At 29.1% G+C, this 17,950-nt stretch overlaps 1 protein-coding gene across 1 annotated transcript; it reads left to right on the top strand.

The window, feature by feature from the left end:
* Window positions 1–15,662: 15,662 nt before the first annotated feature.
* Window positions 15,663–17,592, top strand: LOC124928126. Its single transcript, XM_047468659.1, has 7 exons — window positions 15,663–15,797; window positions 15,881–15,982; window positions 16,150–16,308; window positions 16,381–16,542; window positions 16,639–16,692; window positions 16,780–16,959; window positions 17,200–17,592. Exons 1-7 carry the CDS (start codon window positions 15,663–15,665, stop codon window positions 17,590–17,592), a joined length of 1,185 nt encoding a protein of 394 aa, XP_047324615.1.
* The last annotated feature ends 358 nt before the right edge of the window (window positions 17,593–17,950 follow it).

Genomic DNA, 17,950 nt, shown 5'->3' on the forward strand with positions numbered 1-17,950 from the left:
TAAACTGCTGAAAATTTGATTAAAATCCTTAGAAGACTACAAAAGAATTTTTTTTAAGTATCATAAAGATTAGAAGTGACAGAGGAACTGGATTTACAAACACGAGTCTATCTTCTTTCATTGAGGAATCTAGTATTAGACAAGAGTTGTCTAGTGCTATAACTCCACAACAAAATGACGTTGCTGAAAGGAGGAACAAAATACTGAAGGAAGCAGCTAGGTCAATGTTAGCTGATTCCGGTGTTTCTTAAAAAAAACTTTGGGCAGAATCTATTAACACAACATACTATACTAAAAACATATCAATGATTAATAAACGTTTCAATAAAACACTTTACGAAATCTTTTATGACAAAGTTGCTAAAATTTTATATTTTAGGATATTATGATGTAAGTGTTTTATTCATAACAATGACAAAAATAATTTGACTACTTTCGATGCTAAAGTAGATGCTGGCATAATGTTAGGCTATTCTTCAGTTAGCAAAGCTTATAGAGTTTTTAATAAACAAACTCTAACCGTTGAAAAATCTACCCATATTATTTTTGATGAATCTGTTGAAAAGTAATTCGAAAGAAATCATCAAAGTGGCTAAAAGATTAGAAGTTGATAATCTTATATCTGATAGTGACGATGAAATTCAGGTCATCAGAAACAACATGTCTATCAACCAACTGATCTAGTTGATCATCCAACTGATCTAGTTGAAGTTCAACCAGAAAGCCAAACTGAGAGTTAACAAGTTGTTGACTGTCTGGATGTTGCTGATATAGCTGACCAAACGACTAATCTTCTAGGACCAAACTTCAGATGGAACATAAACCACACACCTGATCTAATAATAGATAATCCTAACGCACCTCTTAGAACTAGAAACCAATTAATGGATGAATTTGCAAACTCTGTTTTTATCTCTCAAATTGAGCCTAAGAAAATAAATGAAGCATTGCTTGATCCAGATTGGATCAATGCTATGCATGAAGAGTTAAATCAATTTGAAAGAAACAAAGTGTGACATCTAACTTCAAGACCGGATGATCAATCTGTTATTAGAACTAGATGGGTTTTAGAAACAAGCTAAGTGAAGATGGATTAGTTGTGAGAAATAAAGCCAGATTGGTAGCTCAAAGATATAGACAGGAGGAAGAAATTGACTTTGAGGAGTCATTCGCCCCTATGGCTAGACTTAAAACTATTAGAATCTTACTAGTTTATGCAACTTTTAAAAACTTTAAAGTATATCAAATGGATGTTAAAAGCACTTTTCTTAACAGTCTATTGATTGAGGATGTTTATTTTGACAACCTCCTCCATTTCAAAATCATTCTTTATCTAATCATGTCTTCAAATTAGATAAAGCCTTATATGGTCTTAAGCAAGCTCCTAGAGCTTGGTATGACAGTTTGACTAAATTCTTATTTGAGAATGATTTTATTATAGACATAGTAGATAAAACACTTTTCAGATTTGTTAAAGATTCACATATATTACTTGTTCAAATCTATGTGAATGATATCATATTTGGGTCAACTAACCCCAAATTATGTGAAAAGTTTCTAAGCTGATGCAAGATAAGTTTGAGATGAGTATGATGAGGGAACTAACATTCTTCTTTGTTCTTTAAGTTCGTCAACTTGAAGTTGACATCTTCATTAATCAAGTGAAGTATACCAGGGAATTGCTGAAGAAATTCGGCATGAAGAACTATTCAACTACCTCTACACCCATGAACAAATCTAGAAAATAATTTCTATACTTGAAACCGTTCAAGAGATTTCAACGATTTTTCAAAGAATAGAAACATATTTTTATCTCTAACATGATTAAAATCGAATTAAAAGTGATAATTAGTACAACAATATTCAACCCCCCTTCTATTATTGTCATCGATCCTAACAAGTGTATACTTCGCTTGATTGATGAAGATGCCAACTTCAAGTTTCCGAACTTGAAAACCAAGGAAGAACGTCAGCTCACCCATCATGCTCGTTAAGCAAGCTGGATAAGGATGAAGGTGATCAGGATGTCGACAATATAACCTATCGAGGAATCATTGGATCTCTGTTATATCTAACAGCCAGCCGACCAAACATTCTGTTTGTTGTCGGCGTGTGTGGAAGATTTCAAATTAACCCTAAACAATCTCAATACATAGCTGCTGAACGTATTTTGAAATATCTAAAGGGAACTCAATCTGTTGGACTGTGGTATCTGAAGGATTTCAGTTTCAACTTAATTAGTTACTCTAATGCAGACTATGCAGATTGCAAGATTGATCAGAAGATCACCAGTGGAACGTGTCAGTTCCTTGGTGACTGTCTAATCCCTTGGTTTAGCAAGAAGAAGACGTCTATCGCCACGTATATAGAAGAAACAAAATATCTTGCCGTATGCAGCTCCTATGCTCAATTGTTGTGGATTCAACAGTAGTTGAGAGACTTTGGCATCCATGTAGATGAGTATCCAATCTTTTGTGACAACACTAGTGCTATCGTGATCACCTACAATCCAGTGTTGCATTCTCGACGAAGCATATCGACATCCAAAATCATTTCATTCGGGATCACGTGGTGTAGAAGAATATTCGGCTGGAATATGTGCTAACGGAACAATAAGTGACCGACATCTTCACGAAACTACTCCCCGAGACTAAGTTTTCTTTACTTTAGAAATATTTGAGTCTTTTAGATTTAAATTAATTTAATTTAGTACGCATAAAGTTAGGGGGATTTTGTTAATAAGATGGTAAGCCAGACGTGTTAAGACAGATGTCTCAAATCGTGCTGAAAGAACAGTTCTCTGATGACATTGTACATCAGACGAGCTGTGCCTAAGCAGCTTATAATTTTAGCATAGTTAGACACTAAGCGATTAGACAGACGGCTGCTGACACAGTTGTTGCTATGAGTCAGCAGACGCCTTCAGAACAAACTTCTCATTAAGCTTAAATTCAAGACACGTGGACAACACAATCAATCGACTGTCTAAGTGTACTTCAGACGACTCGTCTTAAGACGAGTGGGACAACTGTCTTAATCTTATCTAAACGCTGTCGTTTCATTCCCATTCAGACAGTGAACGGTCACATTTTAAAATAAATATTTTCCCTTCATTTATTTTAAAATAACATGAAGACACGTGTCTATCATGTCCTTAAATGTGACCCACACATAGTTAATTAATTACCACACACATACTTATTTAATGATGTCTTTTAATTTTGACACGTGTCAGTTAGATTATATAAAAGGTGTTCTACACGCCTAAGACGTTTTATTATCCTCTTTTGCGATTTTTGAAACCCTAAAACTCTCTACAAAAATGGATACTCTCGGCTTTCAGTTTGTTGAGGTGACCAACCACCTCAGGAATGCAACAGACAAACAAATAGAAGAAGCTGGTGATGCTGTTAAAAAGGGAAATGTAGTAGTCGAGGTGGAGGAGACGACATTAGTCATGGTGGAAGGGAAGGTAACAGTCGGGGTGGCAGAACAGGAAGGAAGCCAGGTCGAGGAGGATGGAGAGGATGAGAAAGCCTCATATTCGGCTAAAGGCTGAAGCTTCAGAGGGAGAAGAAAAAGAAGGGAGGATTTTTTCTTTAATTTATATATTTTATATTTATGTAAATATTTTATTTACCTTTTAATTCCTTGCTCTTAACTTAGTTTTAACATTATCAAAAGGGGGAAAATTGTTAGATTAAGTTAAATAAAGAAAAATAGAAATTAATTAAATGAGAAATAATGAATTAAGAAATTTTTTATAATTGATTAAAATGAACTTAGGTGAGTAAAAATAAGTTTATTAATACGACATAATTTTGATCATGTATTCATAAGTGAATAAAACTAAGTTGTGCAAATGTTTAATGCGCATGTACAACTCAAAAAGCGTGAGCGGACGTCTCATTTCAGCATTAGTCTAAAGAAGTGTGAGCAGACGCATTACTTCAGCAACAGTTTGAAGATGCACGAGCAGACGCCTTGTTTTAGCAACAGTTTGAAGAAGCGCGAGCATACTCCTTACTTCAGCAGCAGTCTAAAGAAGTGTGAGTAGACGCCTTGCTTCAACAGCTGTCTGAAGAAGCGCTAATAGCCGAGTAACGCTAGCAACAGTTTGAAGAGTAACAAACAACTGTGCCACATCAACAATAGTGTCCGCTATCAATAGACTGCCCAGTAAGCTTAACACGACAAAAATGTGAAACTTGCACATACGCTTTTATTCCACTAGTCCGCGTTGTACCTTCCAGTACACCACGTTCTACCGAATATTTCGTAGTACTATCCCGTACTCCACGATCTAACAAATATATTCCAATACGTACTATCCTGTACACTTGGCGTACAACCATTAAAAAGTTGACACGTATCCAAGAATTATATTTGACCGTTGCTATGCTTCAAAGATAAAAGAGTAGTAGAGTACAACTGTGAATCTCTCGCTTCCAGAATTCTTGATTACCAGATCTCTCTGCGCGAATCTTGAATCAATTCACTCTCTCTCTAGCTCATATTTCTCAAATGTATTCTGTAATTCACTACGTTAAGCTGAGAGATAATTTACTGTACTACCTGATAGTCATTTTTAGTGTGTTGTAAGTTGAACAAAATGTTGTTTGTTGAACAATGAGTGATAGCTAGGAGTTTAGAACAGACAACTGTTAAGTCCTGAGTTCTGACTGGGTTTGTGTAGGCACTATACAAATCAAAGCCTTCTAGTGGAATTCTTCTGTAAACGGAAAAGGGTGACGTAAGAGTTTTATCTCCGAACATCCATAAAATCGTGTGTTATTTCCTTACTACTTTACTTAGTCCGTTATCTGCAGCTACAAATCTAGCAAGTAATTTCCGCACTTGAAACCGTTCAAGAGCTTGCTACGATTTGTCAAAGAATAGAAACAAAATTTCATCTCTAACAGGATTAAAATCGAATTAAAAGTGATAATTAGCACAACAATATTCAACCCCCTTCTATTGTTGTCATCGATCCTAACACATATGACTCTTAGCTTATCTGATTAATGAAATGTTCAAAGGATTACACCTACCTATCCTATGTAGGATTCAACTATTTAACCCGTTGGTTAACAAATCCACAATATTATTTTTTTTGATTTTATGTATTCAATTGAGATAATTCCACTAGAGAGTAATGTCTAATGATATTATGTTTACGACGTATATGTTTAGACTTACCATTATACGTATGGCTCTTAACTCGTTCAATTAAGAGAATGTTCAAAGGGTTTTACCTACCTATCCTATGTAGGATTCAACCAAATGAACATTTCATTGACTTAATCTTTCAATTTCCATTAATATGAGAGATTGTTAGAATTTTAAACTAATTTCATTAATTAAATAAAAATGAGAATTAGGACAAATAAATTAAATGTAATTTAATCCAAATAAATATAAATTCATACCAAATTCAAATGTGAATTTTTGGTAAAATTTAATGACAATGGATAAAGAGTAAATACCAAGAGTCTAGGAATGACAGCCATTGGATGAATTATCAACTGTTGAATTGATAAAAATGAATTTATTATGATGGTTTAATTTCCAACTATATATATCCCCTCATGTTGGAACTCTTAATATATTTCTTATTTTCAGTCATCTAATTATCTCTTTAGAACTCTGAAAAATATTTTCTTTGTTTCTTGAGTGTTCTTCGAGTTCTTCACTCAACCGAGTATATTTTGAGTTCTTCACTCAACCGAGTGTTCTTCGAGTTCTTTACTCGTCGTATTTCTATTGAAACCTAGTGATCGATTTAGGTACTTTCTCAAGTTTGTTGCGTAGTGATTTCACGACTAAATCATTACTAAATTCGTTGTACCCTTAGTGATAGTCATCTGCGATAAGTTTCAGCATAGGGAGAGACGGTAAAACTATTTTAAGTGAAATATGTTAAGCACATGACTCAAATCAACATTGTATTATGGTGATTTCGTTTTCTGTATATTATAGATCATTTTTTTGTAACATCGTGTTTATATATATATTTTGTTATTTTGAAGACAAGAATGCTAACAAATGAAAGTGTTTTGTGTTAATTTAAAACTTATTATGGAAGTCATGGTTCCGAGCGTCCATTATCAAAGCATGTCTTGGGTATTGTTGGCACACTTTCTAAAGAAGAAAATGACAATATAAGCCGGTTAAACTATTGCTTTTTAAATTATCGCTATTAAATAATAAGTTAGATCTTTTGGGTAACTTAATATAATGTTTGTGAGTTTATACTACAGGCTTTTGTGTTTTTAGGGAAAAAATATGTTGGTACTTGTATGCAAGAATTATGAAGGTGTTAGCTCTGGAAGCACATGATAAAGAAGTTAATAATTCCAACACGAGGAGATATATATTAAGAGTTCCAACAACCAAGGAAGCAAGCAAGCAACGGACACTTGATGATGAAAATAAGCATATTCAATACAACACCTAAAGATGAAAGAAAAAGAAATCTAGACCTGTCTCTCATTTCTTACCTATCTCACTTGTCTAAAATGACGAGTCTAGTCAAGACAATCTCCTTGAAAAGATTCTTGTAAGTGAAGTGCCTAACATAAGACCATCTCCCTGATAAGATTCTTGCAAGTTAAGGGCCTAACAACGACTCTTAAGAAACGAGTGTATGAAAGAACTAGGGATGAAACATACTTGGTAAATAGTAAAGATAGACAATGGAATCTACAACACTGCGTAATTTCAGATTAAACAATAAAATACTATAGCACAACAAGGATTCAATTGAATGCATACAATTGTGATTACAACATTAAATTAAATAACAAAATATTAAATTGAACATTGCTACAATCGAAAATGAGTTTTTTAATGCCCTAGTCAAGATCTTCTTTGTCAAGAACAAAGCTGTACATAAATTGAATATTTGATGCCACAATTTGAGAGAGTATCAAGTCTATGCAATGAATGTCAATCCTACATTTATCGTAAAATAAGGATAAAGTCTTAAGATTGAGAGAAAAGAAAGTAACCGACAGTCAGGACGAACAACTCGAACAGTAGCTACTTCCTGTCATCTAGATCATTTCTTCGATTCGTAGCTCTGGCCCCTAAGCGAGCTTGGGTTAATGTAGTTTTGTTTAGGTTAGGGTTAGGGAAGGAGTTTATAGTTTAATGTTTTTTTTATATCCATTTATTAAATAATATTTGAAATTAAAATAGAAACTAAGATGTGTACTCTTTTATTACAAAGGCTCAATAGCCAAGGTTCTTTTTTACACACTACTACAAGATTCAAGGAAGAGAGAGAAAAACTCTTGAGATTTTAGGTTTATTGCGAAAATTTAGGTAAATAGTTGATGAAGTTATCCAAGAAAAATAGGAGGAAAGCAATGTTAAATCAACAGATCCTATAGAAATTTTTGTAGAAAAAATGCAAGAAAACAAGACAACAAAGAGGGAGTATGGAAGGTTAGTTATAATGAAAGAGCCAAGATGTTTAGTCCTAAAACCAGATTACTAAACTCTTGATGCATTCTAAGAAGGAAGAAATCATAATTAGTAAATAGAAATCTCAACAAATAACAGTCAAACTCAATATTCATTATCTCAAAGACTGTAATTTACTGAAAAAAGCAGAATATGAGGAGATAGTTAAATGGTCAATTGATGCAATGAAGGAGCTTATGAAGGCTCTAAAAACCAAGACCTACACTAACAAGAGTAATTAAACATGGAAAGTCAACAAGGTATATAGAAGAATAAAGTAGAAAAGAAATCTGAAAACTATGTCTACAAAGGAAAAGTCTACTTGGGGGATATCCAAACAAAGGTAGAGTTACTCAACTCTCCTTTTGAATTCAAACTGTCTTCTAAAGTAGAGGAGAAATGTATTGAAGACTGGAAGTTTGTGATGGATGGAAACTTCATTGGAAAAATAAAAGTATCATTCTCAACTACCAAAGAGGCTCTAATTAAATAGTGAGGAGAAAAGAGGCTTGAAAAAGTTTCTACAAACATACATGACATATACTTCCTGCTATTCAAAAAGGGCTCAAATCTAAAAGAAATCTTAGAGAAATGACATATACTTACATATGATAAAATTGTATGAAGCTGAAAAAGTGGTCAGAAGAGATGAATCTACATAGCAGACCAAAGGAAACGACCTAGGTATGGTTCAATCTCTGTAACATTCCATCCCACATACAATGCTATAGCAACTAGTCATTTTGCAGGTACAATTTGGAAGCCATTATATATGGACCCAATAACTAAAGGAGGAGAGCATTTGTCCTTTGCTAGAATTAATATTGAAGTGCATCCTATGAGTGTTCTACCAATAAAAATAACAATTCTTGATAGGAAAGAAAATCACAAATGTCATGGAGATCTCTTATGAATGGAAATCAAAGATGTGTGCTTTTTGTAACATTTTTCTGCACAATAAATGTGATAAAGCTAAAAAAAGCAAAAAAAACATAAAAGACAAGAAACAGAAAAGAAAAAGAAGGAAATAGAAGAGGATTAAGTCAAAGATCAAACTGTTGTAAAAGAATGTAAGAAGAATTCTGGAAAAAACGAAAGTAGTGAAAGAAATAAAGTAAAAGGAAATAAAGGTGAAGAGAAAAATAAAATTGCTATAATGCGAAGGATCAGGGTGTAAATGGAAGATGAACCTCAAGTTGTTGTTGAGGAACCTCAAGTTGTTGTTGAGGAAACTCAAGAGGAAGATACCAAAAATTTCAAAGCTGAAACAGAGAATTCTAAAGCCGATAAAGAAGATTCCAAAACCAATGTGGAGTCTGAAGCTGAAGACGAAGATAATGAAGACAAGAACACAAAAATTCATGTTGAAGATAACAAAGATAAAGTACTAAAATTCTCAAAAACATTTTTTTTTCTATCAAATCAGAATAAGCTCGTACAAAGAGAGATTTCAAAATGAGAAACAACAATACTCATCATCATATTCAATACAGTCTCATTTTATTGTTAGAGGAAGGGAAAGAAAGTCTCTCAATGAAAATTGATGGCATGCGAAAATGTTAGACTGTGATAGTTAGATTTGAATGTAGTCTATTATGTTTGTAATATCTGTTTTTTTTAAATGTATGAATGCTACTAATAAGTTTTTTAGGGTCTTTTGATTGTCAATCTTAATCATAGCTAAGGTTTGTCTAGCATTGATTTTTAACCCTCTCACTTTCGGAATTTTAATGAAATGTTTCTAATTGTTTTCTAAAAAAAAGTTCTTTTTACCCTATATATTGATTAATAGATTATTTTACTTCATTTTTTTTTAACTTTAATGATCAATAAAATATCTGAAGTATAACAGATAAACATAAAAAAAAAATTTAGATATCAATTTCATAAGAATGGACAAAAAAAAAAAAAAAGTGGTCAGTTTTAAATGAAAATAACATAGAAACAAAATGGATAAAAATAATAATTGTTCTATTTGAGAGTTGATTTTATATATAATTGAAATTATTAGTAATAAATATATATTAGAGTTATAAATGAGAAAAAAGTTTATTAGACGGAGATTAAAAATTTATTAGGAGTTGAAATTGTAATTATTAATATTGGAGAAAGATTTTAAATACTTTTAATAATTGAATTCTTGGTGAGGAATAAGACAATCTAACCTCAAAGCTACACGAACCATAGGTGATAAAGTCTTATATTTCACTTATATTCTTATTACGAAAAAATTGTTTGTCGTGTTCTTGATATGTTTGTGTGAGTTTTCATATTTTCGTTGAAGATTCTATTAATTTTTTTCTTTATAATTTATATAAAATTATGTAAATCTTTTTTTTATGTCCATAAACGTAACTCTTATTTTTGAAAAAAAAGAATTTTTTATCCTTTATAATTTATATAAAATTATGTAAATTGTATTTTTTTAAACAAAATAAAAACTTTTTTTAAACAAAATAAAAACAAACGTCCTTCCAAAATAATTAGATTATTTTATTATGATGCAACTGATCATTTTGTTTTAAATAATGATTTAGGTATACTAGAAATTACATCAAATTTATAAAAAAAACTAATATAATAATATTATCACAAAATTATAATATTGGGATAATATTAATTTTTTTTATTATTCTAAAGGATAACATTCCTCCAGACTTTGACAATTCAAGGTTGAACACGAGACTCTGTGAAATGATAATGTTATGTTGTTATGTTTTTAAACTGGTGAGTGTTGAGATTAATAAAAAAATGGAACGCGATAATAGTTTGTTTACTAACAAATCAATAAAATGTAAAACCTTATCAGAATTAAATGTTGTGGTGAAATAACAAAATAAAAAAAGAACTATGAAGTTATATATGAGTATTTGAGATCCATCAAACAACGAAATGATTGTATATTGACTAAATAAATCAAAGGAGAATGTAGAATATCATAGAAATTGAATGCTAGTATGAAATAAGGGGTGGGTTGGTATAATATACCTTAATATTTATCAATAGCTTATACCTTACTAAAAAATTCAGTATAGAAAAATTCATAAGTTAATCTTACATTAATTTCAGTATACCTTAATTTCGGTATGCTATCGATAGATACATAATACCCTTCATACCTAAAAATATACTTTTTTAATTTTACTTCACACATTTTATGGTTTAAAAGTGTGTGGAACAAAACACTTTTTGCCCTATCGTCTCATTCGTTAATATGATTTGACTTTATCTCACTCACTTCTTTTGTAGGGAGGACTCAACTTACACATTTTTAATAGGTGATTTTTAACCCTCTAATACTTCTAAAAATGACTAGAATCTCAACTTTATAGTACTTGTATATCCCGATTGGTTGTATTCTTTCATCAACCAACTCTCTTGTCTTCTTTTCATAGTGTTCCTAGAATATCCTTATATCTTGTTTAGGAGTTGGAAGAAGTTTTTGTTTTGATGTTCGTGAACTTTTATGTTTCAAATTTCATTGTATTTTATATTTGAGATAAACTTGACAACACATTAGATTCCATTGGGTCTGTTCTAAAAGAAGAAGAAAAACATTTTATAGTGAAATAAAATTAGCTTCATATAGTCTATGAATTACATATATTAAATAATATTAAAGTATAATTATTTTTTATTTTATTTTCAAAAATTATATTTTTATAATTGAATTAACATCAAATCTTCTAAAATATGTCCGGTTAAGAAAATAAATTTACTAAAATTGATTGATTCGTTGATAACCATTTGATCTTAATAAATTTTTTTATAATGCATGCGTGCATATAATTTTAAAATGAAAATTAAAGTATAATTATTTAAAATTTAATTAGTAATTATTTATTTCCAATTATATATATATATAAATATATATAAATTTTTATTGAAAAATATTATGTCATATATATCGATATAACAAAATTTTGAAAATCTCTTACCTTGACTTTACTAATAATTTCAGTATCGGTATCAATTACATTTTTTTTTGGTACACCGAAAAATCAATACTTTCGATAATTTTTGGTAGGATATTTTCAATATAACGAAAATTGTGATAATTTTTCACCCCTTGTTGAAACACCAACTGAAAAAAGAATGCTGAGTATGATAATTTCATCACTAAAACATTTAAAAAGAAAAATGATTATTAAAAAACAATATATAATAATAAATTATTAACCATTTATAAAGCTGGTAGAGAACTAGACTATTTTATGTGCTCAAAAATAAAACTTGCACTAATATAATGTTAAAATTTAAAAGTATTATAATAACTAATGTAATAAATTTTTTTTATCAATTTTTCATATTCATTTATGTTTAATATATAGATATTATATTAAATTTATAATTGAAAATTAATATAATTAATATAATTATTATATTTTAAAATTTTGATAATTTTTTATGAATATATTATTCAATTGAAATATGGTATATTGAAATACACAGTTCTTGATATTTTGTTTGAGTTTGAGTTTTCATAGAAGATTTGTTACTTTTTTTATTCCTTTATAATTTATAAAAAGTTATGAATATCTTAATTTTTCTTTAAAATGTCTATGAAGGTAAATATTATTTTTGAAAACAAAAGGAAGTTTTATTCTTTTATAATTTATTTAAAATTATGTAAATATCTTTTTAAGACAAAAGAAAAAAACTGTCCTTCCAAAATTAAATTATTTTATTATGATGCGATTAATTTTTTTAAAAGGAAATGTACAGTTAATAGCTAAACACCATGGGATCATATCAGGTGTGTATTTTCTTCTCTTTGTTCTTACAATTAATAGATTTAAACATAAGGAAGCTCTGAAAGTCTTATATAACCCAACACCAATTACTCTCAAAGAATGAATCCTCCTTGAATGCATTTCTAAAAATGATGAATTTTCTTGCATTGATCTCTGCATTTGGGATAATAGCATAGCCCATTTGTTACACCATGGATTTATAGAGGCCACTATGACATTTATGTACTTGACAAAACCCAAAGGAATTGTTAAAACCATAAGGGTCGTCATCATTAATTTCTATGACATTGAACTCGAGTGTTTCTTTACCTCGACTATGGGGACAAGAGGATAGTACCTAGTTCGACAGTTGGTTGTAGACTCTAAGTGTTTTATTAAGTGATCTTGATTTATTAATTGACTTGGGAATTGAATTTTAATAATCTGGTTGGTGACACTATAACTTAAAACATTTAGAGTTCAAGTTCATAAGGATCTACAAAAAAGAATTGTTGTCAATTTTAAATGAAAATAACATAAAAAAAAAATCGATAAAAACAAATTGTTCTATTTTAGAGTTGATTTTGTAACGAATGGTAACGGCGATAAATGTCGTTACAGAAGGTCATACTAACGGTTTTAGGGGATTTCAGTGTACTCTTTTTTTTACTAGTGTTAGAAATAAATATATGTTAGAGTTATAAATAAAAATGGTTAGGTGGAGACGCAAACCATATTATAAGTTCAAATTGTAATTATTAACATTTGGAGAAATATTTTAATACTTTTAATAATTGAATTCTTGATGAAAATTAAGACAATATAACCATCAAAACTACAAGAGTAGTTTTTTATTTCACTTATATTCTTATTATGAAAATATTGTTGGTAGTATTCTTGACATATATGTTTGTTTGAGTTTTCATTTTCATAGAATACCGTGTTACCTTTTTTCATTACTTTACCATTTGTATAAAATTATGTAAATCTTATTTCTTTTATAAATGTCCATGAATGTAATCTTATTTGGAAAACAAAAGAATTTTTATCCCTTCATAATTTGTTTATGCAAATTGTATTTTTTTAAAAATAAAATAAAAAGAAATATTCTTCCAAAACGATTAAATTTTCATTTCATTTCATTTAAAATAAATATTTATTTATAATATAAACACGTTACATTAAACTTTCTTAATATAATAATATTATCACCATATTATAGATTATAAAATGATGATGTTATGTTTTCCAAACTGAATAAACTTGTGAGTGTTGAGATTCATAAAAAAAAACAAGACGTGATAATAGTGTGTTTACTAATAGATTAGTGAATAATGTAAAATCTTACCGACATTAAATGTTGTGGTAAAATAACAAAAAAAAAAAAAGAACTACGAAGTTACTAATGAGTGTTATGATCCATCAAACAATGATCGTGTATTAACTAAATAAACTAACATAGAAAAATCTCTTAGACATTGAATGTTATTATGAAATTAGGGATGGGTCGATATGGTATACCTTAATTTTTTTTATATATACTATATATATCTTATTAAAAGTTTTGGTATAAAAAAATCCATACGTTTTTTTTACATTAATTTCGGTATACTTTGATTTCGGTAGGGTATCATTGTATACCCTTTGTACCTAAATAAGATACATTTCACACATTTTCTGGTTTAAAAGTGTGTGAAACAAAACACTTTCTTGCCATATCGTCTTGTTTGTAAATATAATTTATTTTTTTATCACCTTCACTTGTTTCGTAGAGTGGACTCAACTTACACATTTTTAATAGGTGATTTTCAACCCTCTAGTATTTCTAAAAATGGCTGAATCTCAAATTCACAGTAATTGTATATCCCGATTGATTGAATTCTTTAATCAACCAACTCTTTTCAAATGGTTCCTAGAATATACTTCTACATTATTTAGGAGTTACAATGAGTTTTGGTTTTGAAATTGTTCTTATTCTTTTTCGAGTTGTGAACTCATGTGTTTCAAATTTTTATATTTGAGATTAACTTGACAACATATTAGGCTCCATTAGGTTTATTTTAAAGGAAAAAGACACATTATTGTAAAATAAAATTAGTTTAATATATGTATGAATTATATATATTGAATAATATTACAGTACAATTATTTTTTATTTTATTTTCAAAAATTTATTTTTATAATTGAATTAACATAAAATCTATTAAAATATGTTAGGATTATAAATAAATTTATTAAAATTGGTTGATTCGTTGATAAACGTTTAATCTTACTACAAATTTCATAACACATTCGTGAATATAATTTCTAAAACAGAAATTAAAGTATAATTATTTAAAATTTAATTAGTAATTATTTATTCATTATAAGTATTATATATATATATATATTATATATACATTATTTCGGTATATATCGATACTGAAATTTTGAAAATCTTGTACCTTTACTTTCTTACTAATAATTTTGGTATCAGTATTATACCTTACAATTTTTTCGGTATACTGAAAAAATCAATATTTTACGGTACGATATTTTCAATATAACAATATTTTTGATAATGTTTTTTCCCTTAGTTGAACAAAAACGAAAAAAATTGGGAAGCAGATCTCTTGTTGTCAAATTAACATGTTTCTATGTTCCCCTCTCACAAGGGGATAAGTAATATGGTAAATAAATTATTTTTATAATTTATTTACCATATTACTCCTCCCCTTTGAGAGGGGAACATAGAAACATGTTAATTTGACAATAGGAGATCTCATGAGAAAAAATTGTAAGTCTATGATAATTGAATAAAATAAAATATTTATAATTATAATTATTAAGAAAATGTAATAATAAATTATTAGAGTATGATTTTATGTGCTCTAAAATGATAACTTGAATTTAATACCATGTTAAAATATAAAGATATTATATTAAATAGTATATATTAAATTAGACTGTTTATGTTTAATATATAGAAATTATATTAAACTTGTACGTAAATTAATATAATTATTATATTTTAATAAATATATTATTCGATGATATATATAGGTTTGTTTGAGTTTTTATTTATGTAAAAGACTTTGCTAATTTTTTCATAAAATTATGTATATCTTAATTTATTTATATTTTAAAAAAGGTCCTTGAATGTAAATCTTATTTTTGAAAACAAAAGTAGATTTTATCCCTATATAATTTATATAAAATTATGTATATTATAATTTTTTTTTTAACAAAAGAAAAAGAAATCTTTCCATTGGATTAGATTATATTTTATTATGATGCAATTAATTTATTTAAAAGAAAATGTATAATTAATGCCTAAACACTTTGGGATCATATCAGGTCTGTAATTTCTTATTTTTGTTCTTACAATTAATAGATTTAAACATAAGAAAGCCTTATGAGTCTTATATAACCTACCACCAATGACTCTCAAATAATGAATCCACCTTGAACGTATTTTTAAAAATGATGAATTTTCTTGCATTGATCTCTGCATTTGGGATAATAGCCATAGCCCATTTGTTACACCATGGATTTACAGAAGCCACTCCAACATTTATGTACTTGTCAGAACCCAAAGGAACTGTTCAAACCATCAAGGTCATCACCATCATCTTCATTATTTATTTCTTTTCAGTTTCAACATTAATGTTATACAATAAAATCATTTATGATGTATGCAGACTTTAAACGGAGATATTATCGATTGTGTTAATATCTACAAACAAATAAGTTTCGACAATCCATTGATTAAGAGCTCGCAACTCGATCTTAACTTGGAGCAGGTACATTATACCACATGAAATTATTCCCTAAATTCTTGGTTCGTAATCTGAATTCAAATTTTAATCAAGATCTATAGTTCATTGTTAGTTGTGAGGGGGCGAAATGCCTTTGGAGGGCATCAGACGCGCTTTAGAATCTGATTAAGCTAATTAATTAATGTTTATAGATGAAAAGGGATAACTATATCCCCAAGAATGTCCAGGACTGGCATATATATGGAGAATGCCCATTTCAAACAGTCCCCATTCTAAGATCCCGTAGACGTCAAACTTCCTCGTTTCATTCACTTCCAGCCATCAAAAATGTTGAAATTCAGAATCATAAGGTATGATTATTCTTTTACATTTTAAATTATATTGTTTTTTAAATAATTTAATGTAACAAATAAAAATGTTAGCATGCAATGGTATCGAATAAAAAAGGAAACTACTATGGAGGTTCTGCAATATTCAGTGTTTCGAACCCTCGAACTGAGGAAGGTGATTTCAGTTTAGTGCAACTTATGCTTGCAACTGATCATGGCACACCGAAATCAAACTCTATTGAAGCCGGTTGGATAGTAAGTACAAAACTCAATTGAACATTTTATGTCAAAACATTATTTATATACATATCTTGTTTAATTGATTTATTATCGATTTAATTAATTCCTTAGGTCCATCCCCACATGTATGGAGACAATAAAACAAGGTTTTTCATATATTGGACAGTGAGTTCTCTCTATACTCTTCCAACATAATGGGTGTTTTTTTTAAGATTATTATTGTAACATTATTCAATGTTGAAATTTGTTTAGTACGATAACCTAGTTTATGCGGCAATGCAGAATAATGGCTATAACGGTACAGGATGTTATAATCTCATATGCCCTGGCTTCGTGCAAACAAGCCAAACATTTTCCATCGGCGCGCCCCTACCGATAAATTCCAAATTGGACAATATAATATTGACCGAGATACAAATTTCTGTCTATAAGGTTTGAAATGAAATATCTAGAATTATGTCGTAATCCTTTTAATTAGTCTAGATCTAGATCTTGATATGATATGATGTATAAGATATTCAAAGGCTTATTTAAGATTAAACCAAAATAACAAATTCATCTCACAAACCTACTAATTAAGACTCTTACGCCATCTTGTTGGGGTTTTTGGATGATTAAAATAATCTAAAAAAATCAAACATCATTTCAACCTCTTTTATTTAAACGTGACAGGCAGTCACAGGTGACTGGTGGCTCAAAGTGAACAATGAAACGATAGGATATTGGCAACATGATCTTTTCAGCAATTTAGGTGCAAACGCCAATCAAATTTTATGGGGCGGAGATGTCTACTCAAAACCTTCACGTCGTGGGTTCCACACGACTACTCAGATGGGCATGGGGGCATTTCCTAAATATAACAATATAGCTAGTCATGTCCGCAATCTTCAAGTCATGAAGGAGACAAACGAATGGAAGACTCCTTCTCATTGGTCTCTTAAAGAAATGATATCAAACTCTAATTGTTATGACTTAAAATTTCCAAGTATTTTTGTAAGGAAAGAGAATTGGAGGGTTTATTTTTATTACGGAGGTTATGGATATTCCGACAAATGTCCATATTAATAATAATATTAATAATAATAATAATAATAATAATAATAATAATAATAATAGTAGGGTGAATCAAAGATTTCAATGGAATGAGGCCCAAAATGAGTTGACATTATGTAGTTAATTCTAAATAAATACAATTAGTATTAATTTTTTTTTAATGATTTGTCATTCTATTTTATTCCTCGATAAGTATTTATCCCCTCCCTTTTCACTAATTTTCAAATATATAAAAATATATTTTATATTATATTATTATATATATATATAATAATAATTAAAAATAAGAAAACAAATTAAATTAATTAAAAGAAAAGGATTGAAATTTATATTTATTATGGAGGTTATGTATCCTTTTCAAAATGTCCAC

The sequence above is a fragment of the Impatiens glandulifera genome, chromosome 1 (assembly GCF_907164915.1).
Source record: "Impatiens glandulifera chromosome 1, dImpGla2.1, whole genome shotgun sequence".
NCBI classification, from domain to species: Eukaryota; Viridiplantae; Streptophyta; class Magnoliopsida; order Ericales; family Balsaminaceae; genus Impatiens; species Impatiens glandulifera.

What these genes read in the sequence shown, in the direction of transcription:
- LOC124928126 (XM_047468659.1), top strand. Translation starts at nt 15,663, where the DNA reads ATGATGAATTTTCTTGCATTGATCTCTGCATTTGGGATAATAGCCATA. An exon ending in GGTTTTTCATATATTGGACA is followed by an intron (nt 16,693 to 16,779) that starts GTGAGTTCTCTC and finishes AAATTTGTTTAG; the next exon opens with TACGATAACCTAGTTTATGC. An exon ending in TACAAATTTCTGTCTATAAG is followed by an intron (nt 16,960 to 17,199) that starts GTTTGAAATGAA and finishes TAAACGTGACAG; the next exon opens with GCAGTCACAGGTGACTGGTG.